This window comes from Rhamphochromis sp. 'chilingali' (genome assembly GCF_963969265.1).
Source record: "Rhamphochromis sp. 'chilingali' genome assembly, chromosome: 12".
NCBI classification, from domain to species: Eukaryota; Metazoa; Chordata; class Actinopteri; order Cichliformes; family Cichlidae; genus Rhamphochromis; species Rhamphochromis sp. 'chilingali'.
The window spans coordinates 36,048,880-36,069,015 of NC_137939.1; the positions used below are offsets into that span (position 1 = coordinate 36,048,880).

General features: G+C 42.5%; 1 protein-coding gene and 1 long non-coding RNA gene across 2 annotated transcripts in view; one reads left to right on the forward strand and one right to left on the reverse strand.

The window, feature by feature from the left end:
- Nucleotides 1–7,871: 7,871 nt before the first annotated feature.
- LOC308407343 (IQ motif and SEC7 domain-containing protein 1-like) overlaps nucleotides 7,872–20,136 on the reverse strand; it is a gene marked incomplete at its 3' end in the record, with an annotated part of 75,262 nt that continues 62,997 nt past the window's right edge. Inside the window, exons 14-17 of the mRNA XM_080898908.1 lie at nucleotides 15,523–15,684; nucleotides 13,883–14,110; nucleotides 9,972–10,021; nucleotides 7,872–9,116 (exon numbers count right to left, since the gene is read on the reverse strand). Coding sequence (XP_080755034.1) covers nucleotides 7,872–9,116; nucleotides 9,972–10,021; nucleotides 13,883–14,110; nucleotides 15,523–15,684 — 1,685 coding nt within the window. The remainder of the gene's footprint in view (nucleotides 9,117–9,971; nucleotides 10,022–13,882; nucleotides 14,111–15,522; nucleotides 15,685–20,136) is intronic.
- LOC308407222 lies at nucleotides 10,642–12,862 on the forward strand. Its single transcript, XR_013973640.1, has 3 exons — nucleotides 10,642–10,819; nucleotides 11,272–11,364; nucleotides 11,662–12,862. It is a non-coding gene; the product is annotated as an uncharacterized lncRNA (long non-coding RNA).

Sequence of the window (20,136 nt, forward strand, 5' to 3'; positions counted from 1 at the left end):
GTTTACCGGAAACGGAAGATTATTATTTTATATTTTCGAAATCACTTTAAAAAAAAATTAATTCAATAAATCACATAAAATTGAAAACATTTTTTTTAAATTTTCATTAAAATGTTAAATAAATGAATCATTCTGGAAAAATGGGCCAGACTGAGATATTTAGATAAAGTTGCAGGTTGTTGAAAGAATAAAAAATATAAACTGCTCAAAAATAAATAAATACAATAAGAGAACACAACATTTTATGATGTTTCCACTAAGCGTTGTTAAAACCTTTTGTTCTCAACAAATTACACAGTGCATTTCTGTAACGCTTGAATATTTATCAAGAGCCGATATGTGATTTAAGTGTTCCTTTAATTCTCTGAGCAGTACATAATGCTTGATACAAAGTTGTAATCGGTCGATTGTTTCTTTGCTGTAACAATGCTTCCCGCATGTAAAAACCTGTTTACTTCCCCTTAAATGGCGCCATATTTGTGAGGAAGGTGCATGTGTGGGTTGAGCAGCAGTGTTGAGTTTGTGGGTTGCACCCATGAAAAACACATCTTCTCTGCCACAAATGTGTCACCATTTAAGGGGAAATAAAGAGTTTTTCCAATAGTATAAGATTTAATGTTTGACCAAACACAAATTTCCTCACTTTTTGTGCTAAGATTATTTAGACTCTGTAATTTAGTTATTTGAAAAAAGCTTCACACAGTTCACGTTTTTTGGTAAATTTCTGTGTGAGAACCAGCTGTTATGTTTTCACATTAAAAGCTGATGAGAATATTGATGATAATACACACAATGCTGGGTGGACCGGAGGTTAGGTTGTTACAACAAAAAGAAACTGGACTGTCCATGTGTGAACTGTAAAACCATGAGAGGAAACCAGTTTTCAAATCCATATGCAGGCAGATGTCGGGGGTAGATCCTTATGTAGATCCACACATTTAGTGTCTTCAATTTCTCTCCATACCTGGGAGACTGTCGCAGGTTGGATCCTCCTGTCACTGGCTTGATAAGAAGAATTACAAGCTATAAATAAGAATTACGCTCAGAAACACTGACAAAGCCACAAACTGAAATGCATCTTTTTCTCTCTGTTCCTATGAAATATTAAAAGTATAATCAACCACCTGGTCTTAAGGAGGCAGGAGCTAAAATGCTTCTTTTATGGAGTAAAAAACAGGACACTAAACAACCCACAATGAGGAAATTTCATTCTCATTATTTTCCGATATAGAAGGCTGGCGAGCACTTATGTTATTCTGCACCGTCCCACAGCACCTACGTCACTATTTATGTAGGAATTTCTGTATTTTATTATTTTTACCAGCTTCTGATTGGACTCTTAATGTGATGTGACTTCTTGCGTATATAGGCAGCAACAGATTTACAGTTTTATGATGAAGTTTGATGAAGATTGTGATTTCCACCCGCTGTAATGCTGCGCTGAAACAGCACTTGAATGAGAAATCAGTGAAACAAAGAGGACACGTGTTTCCATCCACATGAACAGATTTTTATATCTTTAGAGCAATAAATAGTTCCACTTCTTCCATTTCTCTGCAATTTCAAAAACAAAGTACAAGTAATATATATTTATATACACAGCTAAAATTTTCCATACGTAATTTTTAAAATAATGTCGTCTCTGTTGACACATATTTGACACTTTACTCGTACAATTTTACAAGGACTATTCCAGTCTCTCTTTGCTCTACATTATAAACAAGAAATATGTCCTCTCCAGAAAGCGGTCCAGCAGCTTGGACACGCCCCCCGTCCAACGCCATTGTATAGATGCACACAACACAGACTGTCTTTACACAGGAACAGAATCATCCAACATTTTTTAACTGTACTTGAAGCAGATCTGATGTGCTTTGAATCTTGAAAAATGTTCCCTGTTTGCCTGCTGCAGTCAGACCAGATCTGTTTCTCCAGGTGTTTAAAAAACATCAGACCTTCCATTCCCGATGTAAACCCAGCCACAGACAAACTGAGCAAAGTGAGTACTCGCAATGTTATTTTCATTTAACGGCTGCTATGTACATTCATGTTATAATACAGTTTCATTCAGTGCAGATACTGTAATAAATACCACATGCAAACCGATAGTGGAGAGCAGACCCGGGCAGGAGAAAAAGACCTAATTTAAGCGTTTAAAGGACCATACCTGCTTTTTTTCTGCATGTTCTTAAACTGGATATACTGTAAATTACTTTCACAAGAGTCCCGACGCGGTTTAAGCAGATTTGTGTCCTCCCAGACTGCAAGTTCATGTCTTCACAGACACTTGAATCCTGCTGCAGATAACTAATCAACCACAGTGAGTTTTGTTCTTATCTCTTGCGTGTAAGAATTGACAGCGACCTGACAAAAACGTTGCACCGACGGCCTCCGATGGCAGCAAAGCAATCCAAGAACTAACAAAAAAAGTGGCCTTGAAACACGAGGAAGCAGATTTTGGCCTAACCCTAACCCACAGACACTTGGCACATGGTGGGCAACGGCTCGCCAGGAAGCCAGGACGTTTATATGTCACCGGTTACTGTTTTGGTCCACAAAGACTAAATCTGGGGTTCTCACAGTTTGGGTGACCAAGTGGCAATTTAGAAAGAATTTAGAAAGCACACAGTTTAAGGCAGTGGAGGCAAAATCTAGCAAACACGAGAGAAATCTAATCTGACACGTGCAGGTGAAGTTTGACACAGCAGTCCAGCAGTGTAACTATTATAGGCTGTTTCCAGTCATGCCTGCCATGGGGCGAATAGACAGTAATCAGCCTGTAGTGTATATATATATTAAATATATATATATACTTTTTAAAATTTCTTTTTTTTTTTACTGTGGACCTGTTGTAAAACAAACCCAAACAAACAACTGAAATTTCTATAGCGGAAAGTGAAAAAACAGGAACTTTACAATCATTTCTCTGTTTCTTTTATGTAATTACAGTGGGAATGGTCTGGCCCCTGGGCCTTACATTTAACACCTCTGACTTAGATCCTTGTTAGATGTTACCAGTGATGGATGATTTATCTGCAGCAAGTGTCAAGTTCAATGCAAGTGAAACTTAAACCGAACAGTGGACGTAGGAAGGTAAGAAATCTCGACATGGTAGCGCCGTAACACAAAGTAAATACGGTTTGAAGTTCATAAACATGCAAACGAGGGGTATGGAGCTTTAAGATGGGATGTTTACTGAGGATGTGCTTGGGCATGCACTGAGACTGAGTGAAATGCTGTGTATTCCCTTACGAGGTAGGTTTGATCCAGTGTTCCTCGAGAACTTTGTTTTGATGTTTCTGTGGTGTTTGCCGCTTTAGTCTGGAGTCGACGTGGTCACTGTAAGGCCTTTAGAAAGAGACAAAGTCTTTCTGCAGGTGATTGTAGATGCATGCTATGGCCCTACGGTCCAAAAATTCTTAGCAGCTCAACATGAAGTGTTAATTTCAATGTTGTTTGATAGCAGAGGTGTTGCTTGTTTCCATTAAAAGAGTGAAGAGAGGCTTTGTGATGATTCAGTGTGCAGGCGTGTGTTTGCTTGAGCATGCTGTGGGTTGAGTCAAAGTAATTATCACAGTCTATAATCAAAATATTAGAAGAACTTGTATGTCAGTTACAGAAAATCATTATTGTTTGTTTTTTTTAAATATATTAAAATTAAAAAGGATTGAATACTTCCATAAGATGCCCAAATCAGAAAAGAAATAAAATCTCACATTATAAGCACATAACAAAATTAAAAATGCTAAAAATACAAAACAGCCCAAGGAGTACAGTATGTTAGTAGAAGCTTGCCACACAACAATATTGATAATAATATCAGTAGCACGCTCTAAAAAGTCAAAGGGGTTCTTCAGATTGAAAACAACAGGGAACCCAAGATGGTTCCCTGAGGAACGCCGTCAAACGATTCCAATATGTGACTGTATTCCCACAAACCTCGCACACTAAGGGCGTTACTGTTCTCACGAAGAAGCCCGAATAGCCCGAAGAACCCAGATGAACTTTGGTTTTTAGAGCACACGTTTTGTTAATTCAAACAATTCTGAACCTCAGTTACAGATTGATGCTGTTGGCCCCACTGAAAATAGAACACACTGTACAGTTAATATCTACAGTTGGTGCATTCACGTCATCACGGGGAGACTAAAAATATGTCGTTAATGTTTGCATTCAGAGGAATTTCCCATCATCCACCAGTTAAACTCTGGCAAATATTTATATGAGGCTGACTAGCAACCAACACTGAAAGTTTCATTTCTAGTCAAAAAATGCAAATGGCTGGTAAAATCGTTCAAGCGGTGGAAGAACTTTCTACCAGCCATCACGGGCCTCCTGCCCTGACATCCGGTGAGACTGATTAAAGGAAGAAAGGAAATACACTTCAATACTGGCATGGTAGATTTGAACTCAAAGTGCAAAAATGTGTAAAAATGAGTTTGTTCAAGAAGATTTCACTCGGTGTGACACGGAAACATGTTCTGCACTTCAGTCCTGTGAGATGTTAGCGAGTCCTTCGAATGAAATTCGGTCCAGGTTTCAGGCTCCTTTGTGTCTTTGTTGGATGAACAAGGCGACGAGCGGCTCAGTCCTTCAGCCAGACTTTTAAAAAATGCAGTAAATGGCTTCGATTTGCTGTTTTGAATGGACACAAATCATTATATTATTGATTTAGACGCTGAACTGTCTTTGTATTCCATGGAGGTCTTTTGTGAACATTATTATTTATACTGTACCATCACTATGTCTGAAGGCACCTTATTCTCTATTTTGCCACACATCAAATGGGATTAAAGTTGATTCACCCTCCGAGTTTTTCACACGCTAACGCAGTTTGGACTGGGTGGGAAATTAACCCTTATTTTCCATTTATCATATTTTCTCAATTGTTTTATATCTTAGTAAAATAATAGAGAGTTTCTAACTACTGCTGAGAACCCAAGTAAGTGCAGAGGTGAATCTGAGATCATCTGGATGAGTAGGTTCTTATTTATTTGAATAAAGCTTGCTCCTTGTTACCAGTGTTTTCTACTCATTACATATGAAAACAGGCGTAGGTGCTGAAGCGCCTTAAATCCAATTTATTTCTGACGGCAGTCAGTCAGAGGGCAACTAGTCTGGTTACAAAACAAAGGCCGGCTGTATCAAGTTTATTGGAAAAACACCCTTTGACCCACTTGTCTGAACCTCAGTAAAGACTAACCTGAGTTGCTATATTTAATTCTATGACTCCGTCACACTGGACTAAAACTGGGACTGCAACCTCCTTATGGGAGGCCACCTGTCTCCAAACAATTGCAGTCCGGTTCAGACTGACTGGTGAAGGCTTGTACAGAGACATGTTAATCAGCCCGAGTCAGCCTGTCCTGATAGGTGTACATATTCTGCATCTCTGGTGGCGGTTGCATTCTGGTTAAGCTCCTACACCCGCGTCATTCTGGAGTTAAATCGTCACTACGTCACTACTTGTGAAGGAATTTCTGAATTTCTGTTTCAAATCAATGAGGTTCGACTGTAAGGATTTCATGTGAACTTCTGTGTCTGTCGATGGCAGCAGATTTGCACTGATCACAAACAGATTGCATGTAAACGCCTCATTCAGTCACAGACTGGCAGCAGATCGATAGCAGACCAACTCGTCATATTGCATTTTTATCGATGTCTCGATGCACCAAAGTTGCGCTGACGATGGCAGCTAGAGACCTGGCCCCCATCTTTGAAACAACCACTTCAAAGGCAACAAGGTCACAAGTGGTGGTGCCACAGTGTCTTTGCCCTAGTGTGACTGAAACATTCTTCCAAGCCTCCTCTTCTGCTAAGTGCCAAAGCTAAAGCAAAGTCTTAACCCTTAAACGTGCCTTTAAAGAGTTGTAACAAAGAGAGCGGGACAAGAGGAAGTTCTGATAGTTTAAAAAATCCAGTCTGATTGTCTAAATCTTGTTTATTACAAATGAAACCTGGCGAGTTTTATTGAATTTCGTTTAACTGTCGTCTTTGGTTTGTTGTGACAAATGACTTCAGTCACTCACTCATGCAGTTAAACACACAATCACACATCATGAGTCTGTTCATAGCTGCCAGCTTTTCAAATCAATAACTTTATGATCACCTGCACGCGATGAGTTTAGGGGATGTCAGTAATTTAAAATAAAAAAAGTACTCTCCTGAAATAATCTAAATAATATCTGTCTGTGCATCTAAAGACCATCACTTGTATTTCTTTTCTTTACGGCTCTGTCTCCTAATCCTGATTTCAAGGATCTTTATCTGAAGATGTTTAACATAATGTAGTGAAGCCTCATCAGTGATCAACGTTCTGCTGTGAAGCAAAACAAAAAGGAACCAACAGAAATGAAACATTTGAAACTTTTGGTACGTTGTGATGAAGCTTGATTATCAGAATTATTAAACGAGTCTTGCGTCAAAATGTTGGTTTCGTAAAGTAAATTCAAGCCTTTAATTTCCCACCCAGTTCTGTTAAGATGATAAGTTAGAGAGAGAGTTACACCTTATTTAACTTAACCTGAACAGTTACATCGCTTCGTTTAGGTACCGCAGCTCTCATCTCCCTGTCCGGCAGCTTTGGGCCCAATCTCCGTCTGTGGCAACGTAGAGGGTCACATACAACATGGAGCATGAAGTACAGCTGAAAGCTGCAGTATTATATTATCTGAGTATATTATAATTTGTGACAAATTCAGGCTTATGCTTTCATATACACTTAATAACAAGGGAGAGCATTCACAGGTTTAGCACAAATGATCAAATAAATCCCCGTTACATGAGGAAATAATTGGGAATTTTTTTAAAGTCCCAATCCAAAACAACAGCGTAGCAGTCCCTGCTGAAACCCTGTAATCCACAGACGCTAAAGGCTTTTAGTTATTTTTGCAAAGGTAAAAAGACACCTGGAGTGTTTGTTATGATGGCTTATTTAAAGGTTTTAGAAAGTTTATTGTCCACCTAGACGGTCAAGTGTTCCGTATTCTTCACTTCTTATGGCCAAATAAATGCTGGATTGGGGCTTTAAATCACAACAACTCCCTCCCCCTGCATATAGAAGTTTAACCACAGTCACACTGACACTTATTAGCTATTGCACAGGTCATGCATGCCTGTCTAAGACACAGAAACTGCACCATATTAACGCTAACCACCTCTGCTTGTCCGTAACGCCTCATGGCTTGTAAATATGTCAACAACCAAAACAAGAGTGCTTTTGTGCGGAAAACAAGGTGGTGTAAGACGACTGTGTTTTTTGGAAAACGCGACCCGGACTCGCTTCGTTCTCCGCTCTCTGTACATTATGTCAGGCGTAATCCTTGGGATATATATTCTCAGGCACTGTTCCCTTCACGTCTGGTCCCTGAACCGTTTTTTTCCACGACAGCACACAAATTCCTACGATGTGGCACGAACACTTCCCCTGTCGATGAAGAACTACAAATATGTCCTCCCAGCTCACCTCTGAAGGGCACTACGGGGGGAAGATGAGGACGTTTTCACCAAGACATCAGGACAATGTGGGTGTTTTTTCTTCATCTTCACGTGACTGAAAACGGCATGATTCACGTTCTGGATGCTTTTCGCTCCGCGAGCAGCTTTTTCTGGGAGGATCTGCTCCCTGTAAGAAGCATCCGTCAGTGTGTGTGCGTCTTTCTACCTGCGGGGGAAGTGGATGTGGAAATAACACAGGCTGAGAAGTTTCCTCTTCCCCGCTCTCACCGTTCTCCTCCTCACCAGGCGTCCGCTTTCATACGGCTGCATTTGTCCTCCCCCTCCTCCACCTCTCCTCCTCCCTCTCCTGCTCACTACCACCCCCCGGCGGCTCACTGCAGGGTGACGCGCCACTGTCCTAGACTTCTGCCTCCTCACACGACCGTGCTGATCCGGCTGACGGGCTTGGATTTGGGGCCGCCCCCTTGGCCTCCCCCCACCCCCGGGGGGTGCGGGGAGAGCGGGGCGGTTGACGGGGGAGGCAAGGGTGAATGCGGCGGGGGAGGCGGGATGGACGAAAGCGGTGGGTACTGGGGGGTATATGGTTTCGGAGGCGTCTGGGTGACGAGGCGTGCTGAGGGAGTCTGGGGTGGCGGGGTGGAGAAGATGAAGTGGGTGGAGGGGGAGGCGGACGGGGACGGGCTGAGCGGGGAGTGTGTGTGCACGGCGTGGTTGTGAGAGTGTGTGTGAGCGTGGGGGTGGGGCTGCGAGTGCGAGATGGTCAGCGGGAGCTTGGCCCCTCCACCTGGCCTCCCCGCCGCGGGGTGCGAGTGGAAGAGTCCGTGTGGGGTAATGGGGGTGACAGGGGAGTGCGGGGACAGCGGCGGCGGCGTGGTGAAGCCTGACGCCATGTTGTAGCGCGGGTGCGGAATGATGACATGTTGCATCCTCTGATGCTGCTGGGTATGAGAGGGAGCGCAGCCGGACGGGCCTTGCCGTCGGGGTGTGGAGAACCTGTGCGAGAGGACGTGGTGCTGCGGGACGCTCTGCATGTGGTAGCGGTGATGGTGATGGTAAGGTGGGGGCGGTGTCTGCTGCTGCTGGTGCCCAGTAACACTGACTCCGCCTCCTCCACTGTTGGCGTGGCAATACTGGGCGTGCAACGCTTGGAGCTTGGATTGTGCCCCTGCCGTACCGCCTCCCCCTCCAACTCCTCCCGAGTCCGACTGCCCGAGGTTGGGCGATGGGGAGGGGCATGGGGAAGGGGAGGATGGGTGGGGGATGGGAGGCGCGGGGGCGGGGTAGTGGGGGGGTGATGATATCATCAGGGGACTCGGCGGACCCTGTGGAGGGGGTGAGGTCATCGTCAGGGGACCAGGAACTTTGCCTCTGCGACTGCCGAAGAAATTCCCTAGTCGGCCTCCGCCAGTCGGTCCGCCCCCTGCCGGCATCCCTCCGCCGCCCCCAACCCCTCCCCCGCTCGCGAGTGGGGAGGTGGTGACCCCTCCCTGGTTGTGACAGAGCCCCGGCCCACCCCCCACCCCCGTACCGGGGCTCTGAGTAGGGCGGTGTGGCCGGTAGGCTGCTGGAGATGTAGGAACCATGATAGGGCTGTAGGAAAGACCTCCATCAGGCAGAGGGCGCTGCTGGTGAGGCCGGGGGCTGCTAATAATGGAACCCTGAGAAGAAAAGAAGACGAGTTTAACATACTGGGTCAGCATTTACCTCAGATTCTCACAGACCATCTCATCTTTCTGATGGAAAAAAAAACCTTGACATGAATCATGCAGATTTTAGGACAAACGTGCAGAAGAATCACTGAAGAGGTTAAAAAACAGATGATAGACATGCACACACTGAGCTCCTGAAGGTAACGTGTCTGTAACCTGCTTTTCTGCCACAGAGGAAAGTAATTATTGATGACTGAAAGATAGATCACGAAGGCCTGCCAATCAAAGTAGCCATGCACCAGATAATTGAAGTGTTAAGATGTAACAAAATCCAAAGGGACGAGCGTCTAAAGAGCCTCAAGTGGCCAATAGAGGAACAGCAGTTTTGCGTCTTCTCTTCAGTCTTGTAATCCCAAGGATGGAAGCTCCCTGAACTCGAAGCTCTGACCATGATATTCTGGCTCACAAAGCTGTCAGTCATCCTTAAATCAGCTGACTAAGGTGGACTGATTCCAACAAGTGATTGAATTATTTAAACATTTTCAAATATGCCTTATAGGAGCAACTTTACACTTACGTTACTTTACATTTTATTCTTCACTTCATGCTTTACTTATTTCACAGAAAAGGCCTCAGTGCTCAAGAGAACTTTAGAGAAAGGCTGACCCGTCCTATTTTGAGGCTAACACGGTGGCTAAACTCTGAAATGAAAAAGGGTCATGAATACAATTGAAGCCATGTTTCAGCGCTCACGTCATACGTGCATAAATATTTTCACAAACACAAGTTATGAATCAGACAAACATGCATCAGCAGGGTGTGTGACAGACAGCATGCTGGGAAGTCGTGTCCCGCCCAACTTACTTCGATGGTACTGTCCAGTGACCCCACACTGTTCCTACGACCCCGCTTCCCTGTCACCCAATCAGAACGAGGCAGGTTAAAACGTGGTTGCACATGCATTCTTCACTCAGTGTAAACACAGTTTTTTCCACTCTTTGATCTGTATGATGTCATGAAAAGGGAATACCCTTATATGGTCATCACCTACACCTTCTTCCTGCTGTTCAAACTTTTTATTAATGAGGCTGACCAACCTGATATTTACATACTTATGCATCAGTGCTAATTAACAGAAGGCTGTATTACTTGTATTGGCTGATTAAATCACAGCAGTAAACCACACAGTTTCCACAGTAACTTTTTGCATTTTCATGCTGTAGTTCCTACAGTTATCCAGCAGGGGGAGACAGAGCACCACAGCATCACATCAAACTTCCATCTTACAGGCATTTTACCATTTTAGATTTCATCAGTTGCATAAGAGCACAGGTTTGCTCTGACTCGATACATCATACTAAAAACCTGGAGCTGCAGAACTTCTGTCGCAGAACAGGCAGAGCGAAAACCACACACACACACTCAAAAAAATGAATGAGGTGGATTGTTCAGTGTATATTAATGAGGTCTTACTACATTAGTTTTAGTTTGTATATGTGTACATATAGTATGTATATTTACAGTACAGTATGTTGTGTTTGTTGACATATTTTCAGGTGGAAGCAGAATATGTGAGGATTACTACTGCTGCACATGTTCCAAGGCTTTTTACACAACTTGACCAATACACTGACCAGCTCATAAAAGTCTTCAAGAAAAAAGGAGGCGTTGCAGGGAAGAAAATTAGACAAACTTTGGCCCCAGCCACACAGGTGCGTTATTCTGTTGGTAGCAAAATATTATGGCTAATAAGATCATTTTCAAATTTAAACAGCTAGTGTATGGTAGCTGCACAGTGCACTTACATTTATATTAAGCAAGACAAAGTTTGGTACTCAAAACGTTGGAAAATTTAAATTACCTAAACATATGTAAAATCTGATCCCTTGATTTAGGTTAAACCAGAAGTGAATGTTTTTATGTTATGTTTTGAATGCAAAAAAGATGATGTATTAGTTTGTCTTTACCTCCATTATGGACATATATAATGTGGTGGAAACCCTGCCCAACAGGTTAACTATTCATGTCCATGTGATGATTAGTTGGTCTTGTGTACATGTCTATCTGTGCAGTGGATATGTCATTCATTTTGCGTATAATGTGAGTTTGTGTCATCCTAAAGTATATCTGTTTTCTCTTCCTGTATCTCTGCCACTCTCTACAGAAGGAAACCATTGAAAAGGGGAGGGAGTGTGTCCTCAGGGCACTACCTTTTTACCTGAATGAAGACCCAAGCATCCTCTTCAAAGAATAATTGGTTGGTAATTTTAGTTTAGTTTTTTATCTGTATTAAACCAAATTTTGAATAACTAATGTTGTTGCATGTTGTAATGTTGTTGTTGTTGTAATTTGCATGGAACCTGTTTAAATGTTTTGGGAAATCTTCTTGTATACCCAAACTATTTCTATTTATCGTTGAATCTGTAGTCTGAAATAGTGGCGCACTGGGGTGCATGTTCCTAATATTGTGTTTACGTCATTAAAGGGTAGCTTTGGCCCTTTTTCTTTCTTTTTTTAAAACTGGATGCCATTTTTCTATGTTTTTGTGTCTAAGCTACAGCTGTTCAGAGGGAGCTGGAACAAATTACCCTTGCTATCTTTACCATCGAAAGAGCTGATGCCAGCACTCCTCCAGCCGATGTGGGTATAACCATCTAGTGTGTCCTGCATGACCTGGAAGACCTGGCCTCTGCATGTGCACTCTTAATGGGTGGGATATATGCACTGAATCTCAGTTAACCTCAAGACTGAAAGCTTTCTTTGAAGTACTTCAGAAGCTCTTCCTTCATCTGTATGTCAGCAGACTCTTGACCAAGGTACAGTTGCTCAAGAATACACTGAATGAATAAGCCAACCTTTAATTTGGATGATGAATGTTCTGTCAGATGGACAGAAGTTTTTCGGAAGCTGAATGGGAATAAAATGGTAATTTGTAAATGACAGATAACGGGAAAATTACATTTAAGAGAAATTTAGAACATTTTGAAAAGTTTGTAAACTACTACAATTTGAGAGATTTTACTGTTGTGGGGGGGCTAGTAAGAGACAATCAAAAGTATTGAGATTTAAAGGATTTAATTGAGAGATGATACTGCACCAGAAATGTTGAAGGGTGGTGTGTATATTAGCGTTCAAGGCATATTGTTATGAGGTGGAAATATGTTCATATTCAGTTTGTGTTACATTGTGTGCATTGTAAAGGTAATTGCAATACATACTAAAAATAAGGGTAAGTTAGGAGGTTGATCTGATATCCTCGTGTTGGTGTTGTTCCCAGATCATCATACTAAATGTTGTTCCAGGATCAACATTGCAAGTGACCAATCAGAATGTTGTGACGTCATACTTTTGCGACTTCGGGAAAAACCGGCGTAAAACAAAAAACTGTACTTAAGCTGCGTGAAACCGCCTCTGTCCGCCGATCAACTGACCCTGACCCTAACCCTTTAATAAACAGTAAGCAGAATTGATATTGTCCTTGCAAAATTGGAATTTCATAAATGCACGAATGGCTTGGCGCGCAAAAGAATAACGTCACAACAATGTGATTGGTCACTTGCAATGTTGAACCTGGAACAACATTTTCATGATGGTCTGGGAACAACACCAACACGAGGATATCAGATCATCCAAGTTGGGAATGCAGGATGAATGTATATTTTGTGGACTTTTAAAGACGAACAATTGTTTCCATGTTAAAATGTTTACATCTGAAGTTTTTTGCCCAAACACTGGTAAAATAAATGTTGACAGTGGCGAGTGTTAAATGGTTACTGCTGTGCTGTTGCAAAAAAACTGAACGCTGACAAGCTGTTTTATTGTTAGACCATAATGTTGGCATGTTTTGTTAAAGTTTTATTTGGGATGGTGATGTAATTTTCTTTGATTGCTAATATCAGTGGACTATTTATTATTATTATTATTATTATTATTATTATTGTTGTTGTTGTTACATAAATTTTTTTTTAATTGTGGCTGTTGAGGTGGACACTTCACTTTGCATTGTTAAAGGAAAGCACTTCATTGGCATTGTGTTACTGGACTGACCCTAAGCAATCATTGCAAATAGCAACTTTGCTATCCATTTTAGACACTAAAAGAAAAAAACACTCACAGACCTTACTAGCATCACATGTGCATAACTCAAGTGTCATCTTATCAATGTGTTATGTGATCTTCAATGCGTTTTTTCTTCTTCTTCTATTTCTGGTAGATACAGACATTTAATTTAAAGTCTTGATGTTGCATCTGTCTACATACTGTTAATTACTAACCCTAATGAGCTGTTGTGTTTTATTTTGGACTGGATTTACACAAATGCTCACTGAATGTGTTGGCAATAAAAGAAATTTTAAAAAATAAGTTGGATGTACTTAATTCATTTGTGTGGAACCTGTTGACAAAATAGATTTATGTAAAACTAATTAATAAAGCACAAGGTGGCTGAAAATATAATATTTGAATTAATCTAACTTAAATTTAACATTTTACTGCCACAAATAAGAAATGTGTTGAAGTAACTAAACTATCTAACCTGAAAATATATCATCTATGTTCATACAACATAACTTGATTTAGTTAGTCTTAAATATGTCTTGTTAATCTTAAGTAGTTTTTTTTAAATTAGATGAACTAAAGATTTTTGCTTTAAACTAACATAATTCAATTTCGTGGAACCTGTTGACAAAATTTTAATTAAAGTCAACGTTTCATTTTTTTGAGTGCATCTGTAACATGTGAACAAGGTGAGCCTCGCATCGTACACCTGTCCTCACCTGTCTCTGAGAGGTCTCTGAGCGACGAGCTGAGTGCCGTGCGCTTGAGTCCGTCCACTGTTGCGTACGTGTCGTCGAGGCTCGGCCTTCCCAGGGTACCGTTCACCACCTCACTCTTTAAGGTTCCTCCACCGCTGTTTGCCCCGCCTCCTTGAGTGCCCATGCCTCCCGGTCCTCCCCCTGTCAACACGCCAGGACGCATGACGCCTTTCTGCTTCTCGAGCTCAGCTGAAAGGAAAAAAGAAAATCAGGAAAGCTGTCATTAACGACAACTCGCTGGATCGCTGTTCACTGCAGATTTGGAATCTACTGCTGGTGAAGTCAGGCGTGGAAGCTTGAAAGGCAACACATGCAGGCTAAACAATGCATTTATAACACTGAAATATTTGAATTTGCACATAAATAACTGAATTATAAGGCTGGAGCCACAGTGTCAGCAGTAAATTTCACCCATCTATTTTCTGCCCCTTATCTTGGGGTGTGGGCAGGCCTAAGCAGAGATGCTCTCCCTGTCAGACACCAGAGTGCTCTCAGCTGGACATGCCTGACACCCCTCACCTAGGACGCGTGGAGGAGGAATTCGATGTGTAGAAGGAGCAGCTCTTTCCTAAATAGCCGAGCTCCTCACACTGCCTCTAATTAAGAACCCAGAAGTACACCACTCATATTCTTCTGCTCACTAGCCGCAGCTTGAGTCCACAGACGAAGGTCTGAATGTAGATCGATCGGTAAACCGATAGCTCAGCTACCTCTTCACCACAACAGGCAGGTACAGCATCGCTGCAGACACCACACCAATCAATTTGTCAATTTCCTGCTCCCTTCCTCTCTCAGTAGTGAACAAGATTGAGATACTTGAGCTCTTTCTCATCCTGGGGGAGCAACTCATTCCTTGGTTGCTGAAACCAGCAGCAAAAGAACTTCAGAAACCCCAAGGACGGTCCACGCTGATACTGGGAGGTGTTGTACTCGCAGACATATGGATGCTAAAATGCTAAGATGAGTTGACAGATATAATTGTTTGGCTGTTAATATATGTGAGCAGCCTGCCAAAGTGAAGTCTGTGTGTGGGAAGTTCTTCATGTACCGTGACTGCTGGCAACCGGCCTGAACTCTAATGGTATAACAATTGATGTATTATTAGCTGCAGTGAGCACAAATCCAGAAGAGAAAAGAAATGAGAAAACAGATTCTGAAAATAGTCTTCCTCCAACGGCACACCCTGTCCTAAGCCCCGCCCACAGTGCATACTCCAAATCAGCTCATGTGAAACCCCGCTCTCCAGACTCAAAGCTCTACTGGAACTCCTCCGCTGTGTATGAAAACACCTGTGATTGGCCAAGGTTTGTCTAAAGCCTGTGAGCAGAGCCCAGACGAGGTGCAGAAAAATGGTTATTTAAAAAAAAAAAAAAAAAGAATTGTCCAATGAAGCGACTTTAATTAAATAGTTATTTGTACCTGTGCAGCAGACACGCTCAGAGTAAAGTATCTGGTTCTGTCCCTGTAACGATCACCATTAACAGCTACAACCACGTCCACCACAACCTTTGTGTCCACTGCTGGTTTCAGTACTGCTTTGTGTAATTATCCTTCATTTAAGGTCCCACTGAGCCTCCCACTGCTGTGACAGGAACACTTACACTCCACCCTGTACTTCTCCATTTCCTGGACCTCTGCGATGCTCTCTCGGAGGTCAGAGGTGAAGCGTGCCCGGTCCTGCTGGCTCGGAGCGTTGAAGACGATCAGAACCTTCCTCTCTCCTCCGGGGTTCGCGGACGTCAGCCGGATACCGTGAGGATAATCTGAGTGAAACACAACACAAAGACATTCAACCTCATTAGTCCTCTGATCTCTGGAGGGTTGGGGGTTAGAAAGATGATTGTTGATTAACTTGAACTATAATAGTTTCCTAAAAAGTAAAAGGACCCCCAAATTTTGCAAACACCAGCCACTAGATGATTGTTAGCATTTGGCGCACCTGTCAGCAACATCCGGTTAGATTTGCGTCATGCTAGTGTAGCTCAAATGGTCTCAAAGTATTTAAAGAGGACATTTTGCCACGCCCTCTATTTTCGCTCTCCTCCTTTATGTTTGATTACATGATTGGTGGTGCGTACCCTGGAGCTGGGACGGAGTGCCACCAGCTGCAGCTGTTTCAGCCCAGCTCACCAGCACAATGTCATCTCTGCATCAGCAGTCAGTCCTGGTTCGGCCGTCTGTTGTTATCTCTGCTCCTGAGAATTCTGTTTAATCGCTCATGTTTCCCTTTGTCTGCACTTCTTTTGGTTCACCCACCTCCAGTTTCCAGACCTGCTTTGTCCTTTCGATGCTCTTCCCTGCTTCATTCTAACCCGAGCCCCAGCTTTGGTCTCAGTCTCAGGCTCTCACTTACAAATCCAAGCCTAACTCCCAGTTTTCCACCCTCCATTTCTAGCTCCTTGGTATTTTCTCTGCTAAGCTAACACCAGCCCAGCTCCTCACAGGCTCTTTGTCAGCTTCCTTGCCGTGTCTAATAAACTGTCAGTAACCTGTTTGGGGTTCAGACTGCCTCTTTGTCACGTTTTTTTGTGATATTTTTTTTCTGGTGTTGATAAATGGTCAAAATATGTAAAAGAGAGAGTGATTCAAATGAAAAAGAAAATACCTGCAACTCAAATCTGAAGTGATGATCGTGGAGGCAAGAAAGACGCTGCTGCACGCCTGCGTGCTTCAGGGGGAGCAGAGTGTCTTTTCTTGTTTTTTTGGATGTGGATATTTTTTGGAGACACAGTGGAGAGGCAGGTTACATGGCCTGCTGTGAACAGAACTCAGTGGCTGCAGTATAACATAAATAAGGTTTCCCTGCAGAGCTGAGAATAGGAATATAACTCTGATGAAGAGCACAGTAACGCTCCCTGAAAGAGGAGTTCATAGTGGGAGTCTAATCTAAGGGACATCCAGAAGGATGGATCCATTCAATTTTTTTAAAGGGCTCGTTTTGCACTGATTTCCTTCCCTCAAATCCTTCCTCACATCTCCAAGCTCTGCAAATCAAACAGATGTAATGTACGCCTCAACGTGTATGGATGGAAAGCCGGAGGCAGACATGCATTAAAAGGAGGAGCTGGGGTGGAGGTGGGTTCCAAAGTGGCTTGCAGATGTGCAGCAACTGTATGCATTAAAGCGCGTTTTATGTTGTATTGTTTTATCTGCTTGGATTGACAGTTGTACAGACCCTTTGTTCAGTAATGAAACTGAAGTAATTTAACAGCCTGTACTTTGAAAATAATGAATTGGTATTTGGAGCAATCTGTGTTATTTCAATTTCATCAGAAAACAGTGTGCTGATCTCTGAGCCTCACCCCTCCTCACGGGCGGCATTAATCTGATTGAGAAAATAAGATTTGTGTACACGCACACACAAACCTTCCTACCTGCCTCCCACGCGACGTGCGCACACACAAACACACGCACCCACGCGGCTGATGCATGACTGTGCTGATGAATCACATGGGACAATCTGTCCTGGTCTCAGTCATCAGCGCCCAAGACCCATTTAGCTCCAACTGGAGAACCAGAACTGTCAGCAACAAAAAGCACCAAGTGAACGAGCTCTGAGGCGACACTGGAACAACCGACATATACGTGACACAATGTAATGTGATGCAATCCAGTCAAATACAGCGTAAGGAACAGAAGACAGCTCAAAATATTATCATCTCTGTCTCACGAAACCTACAGCCAACAGTCTTCTTTCTTTTTCAGAAGGCTGCCAAAGTTTAGTTTTAGCCATGATGATGCTGAGAAATAAAAATAGGAAATCTTTATATCATGTGTTTATTGAGACTGTCATGGCTGTGAATCAGTTACCTTAATGTTCATCACAGCAGCTCATGAGACTGTCCAGTCCTGCTTTATGGCTGGAAATATGATGTGAGAGCAAACCAAGAATCATCAGCTTTCTTACAGCTTTGGTTTGATTACTCCCCCTGGATATTCTTCTTGTCTAGTACGGCTTTAAACTGATAGCTTGTTGTTGTTAAAGAACCTTTCACTCTGAAACCTAAACTGAATTAAAACGAAATAAAAACAGAAGCTAAAGAAAATGAAAACCCTGGAACTCTATTCTTCACATCTCTGGTATGGAACAGTTGGTTAAGTTAAGGAAAAGATTCAAATAGACTCTAACATAATGCTGACCACAGGTTTGAAAGCAAATGTCTCACATGATCACAAATATTTGTCTGTGTAAAGAGCTCCTTTACCTCTGTGAACCATACAAATGGCTGTTTGTGCCATGATTAGTAGCACTGCCGGACACATCACAGTGGTCTGCCACAAGAAACACACTGCAAAGACCCACACCACTGCCAGGTGAGAGCAGAAGAGATGAGAAAGCCGAGCATTGAGAATGCGGCTAAACCTGTAACTCTGCAGAGGTTGTTTCAGAGTTAATGTGAGTGTGTGGAGCAGGCTTCATCCATGTGTGCCGGCACAGTCTCAGAGATAATCTTATGGCTCCCTACAGGTATGTAATGTCCCTGTTAGGTAAGCCACGAGTTTGTGGGCGGCTCTGCTACATAATAAACAACCTCTTTCTGAATTTGGGAGCTGAACTCTCTCTCTGAGCGAGGCTTCCTGTTAACAGGTGCTCAGGCAGATCTGAAACGCCAACAGCTCCAATCTGCTGCATGCAACTGAGAGCCAATTCATCTCTGAAGAAGTAGAGTCTTGGAAAACATGCACACTTGTGTCAGGAATGACAGGAGATTGCATAATCGTGAGCTGTGCAGAGGCGCAGTCTGATTTTACCCAAGCAACACAGGAGGATTTCTATTATATCAGGAATGCTCCCGAGAGCGAATGAAGCTCTGTGGAGCTGTGGGATACACAATGGCATTTTGGGGGGGGTAATCTTTTTTTTCTTCTGATGACATCATGGCAACAGCCACGGTAAAGCCTCCATGATGTGAGGCATACAGCCTCCTCAGAGCATCACCTTCAACCACCACCAGCAGCTGCTTCTTATACACAAATGTTTCTGCTGTGGTTTCACAGACACTCCCACTGTCTCGTTAGATTTTTTATTTTTAACAAGGTACAACAGCCGTCTCCTTTTGTAAATCCTTAATGGACCAATCGGTATGCATTAGCATGAGTTATCTTCTAATGCTGCGGAGGAAGGACTGCTCAGTGACATTTGACAGACTGGATAGTTAAAGCTTACATGTTATGGACCTCATTTATTTTAGCGTCTTTGAGCAAATGTGATGCTGGGGTATGAAATTAAAGTACACTAATATTTTGTTTATTTAGATGTTGCATGAAATTGCTAGGCAGGTTAACTATACCGGTTGGTGGTACTGTGGTAATGTTTAGTAATGCACTCTGTGGGACTGGTGCAGAGCAGCTGTGGTGTTCATGGTCAGTGACACCACAGCTGCTTTGATGCTTACCCTAATCAAAACAAATAGACGCCTCAAGGTGCTTCATATTGTATGTAAAGACCCAACATTAGCACAGAGAAAACCCCAGCAATCAGATGAGCAAGCACTTGATGACAATAGAAAGGAAAAACTCCCTTTTGACAGGAAGAAACCTTTGGCAGCCATCTGTGACAGTTGGGGGTGATGGAGGAAAACGGGACAAAACAGAGTGGAATAAAAGCCACGAGAGTCTGTGTAATATCTGTTTGGATGTTGCTGAAATCAGTTGGTTAGATGCCCTTTGAAGAGTACTTTACTCTTTTCCTTTTGTACTCTGATTACAGTTCAGCATCTGTACTTTTTCTCATGTAGTTCAGTAAAAAAGTTGAATCAGTACTTCAACCTTCATCAGAATATTTGTCAGGACAAGTACCTGCACTTTTATATGAGTGTTTATTTTGGCCACCTCTGTCAAACAGGGTTAATGTCGTAAAGTGGCACATTTTAATCCAAACAATCTTTTCTTGACCAAATCGAGTGTTTTTTACTGTCTAATCATAACTACTGACTGAAAGCAGAAATAAGAGACTGACCACAGTGGTTTAGCTGTTATGGCTGTGATTTATGTTACAGTGTTCTCTGTAAAACAGGACTACTGTCCCTCAGACCAATACTGTAGCAGCCTGTACGACAGAGAGAGTCACCAAAGGATGCTCGGTGTGCAGCTGGACACCTCTGGGGCTGAATACATCCAAACACTGTAAAATATCCAACCTTATACAAAGAAAGAAAGAAAGACATTTAAAGCCTGACACAAAAAGCTGTGAGGTGGGTTACTTTTTATAACTC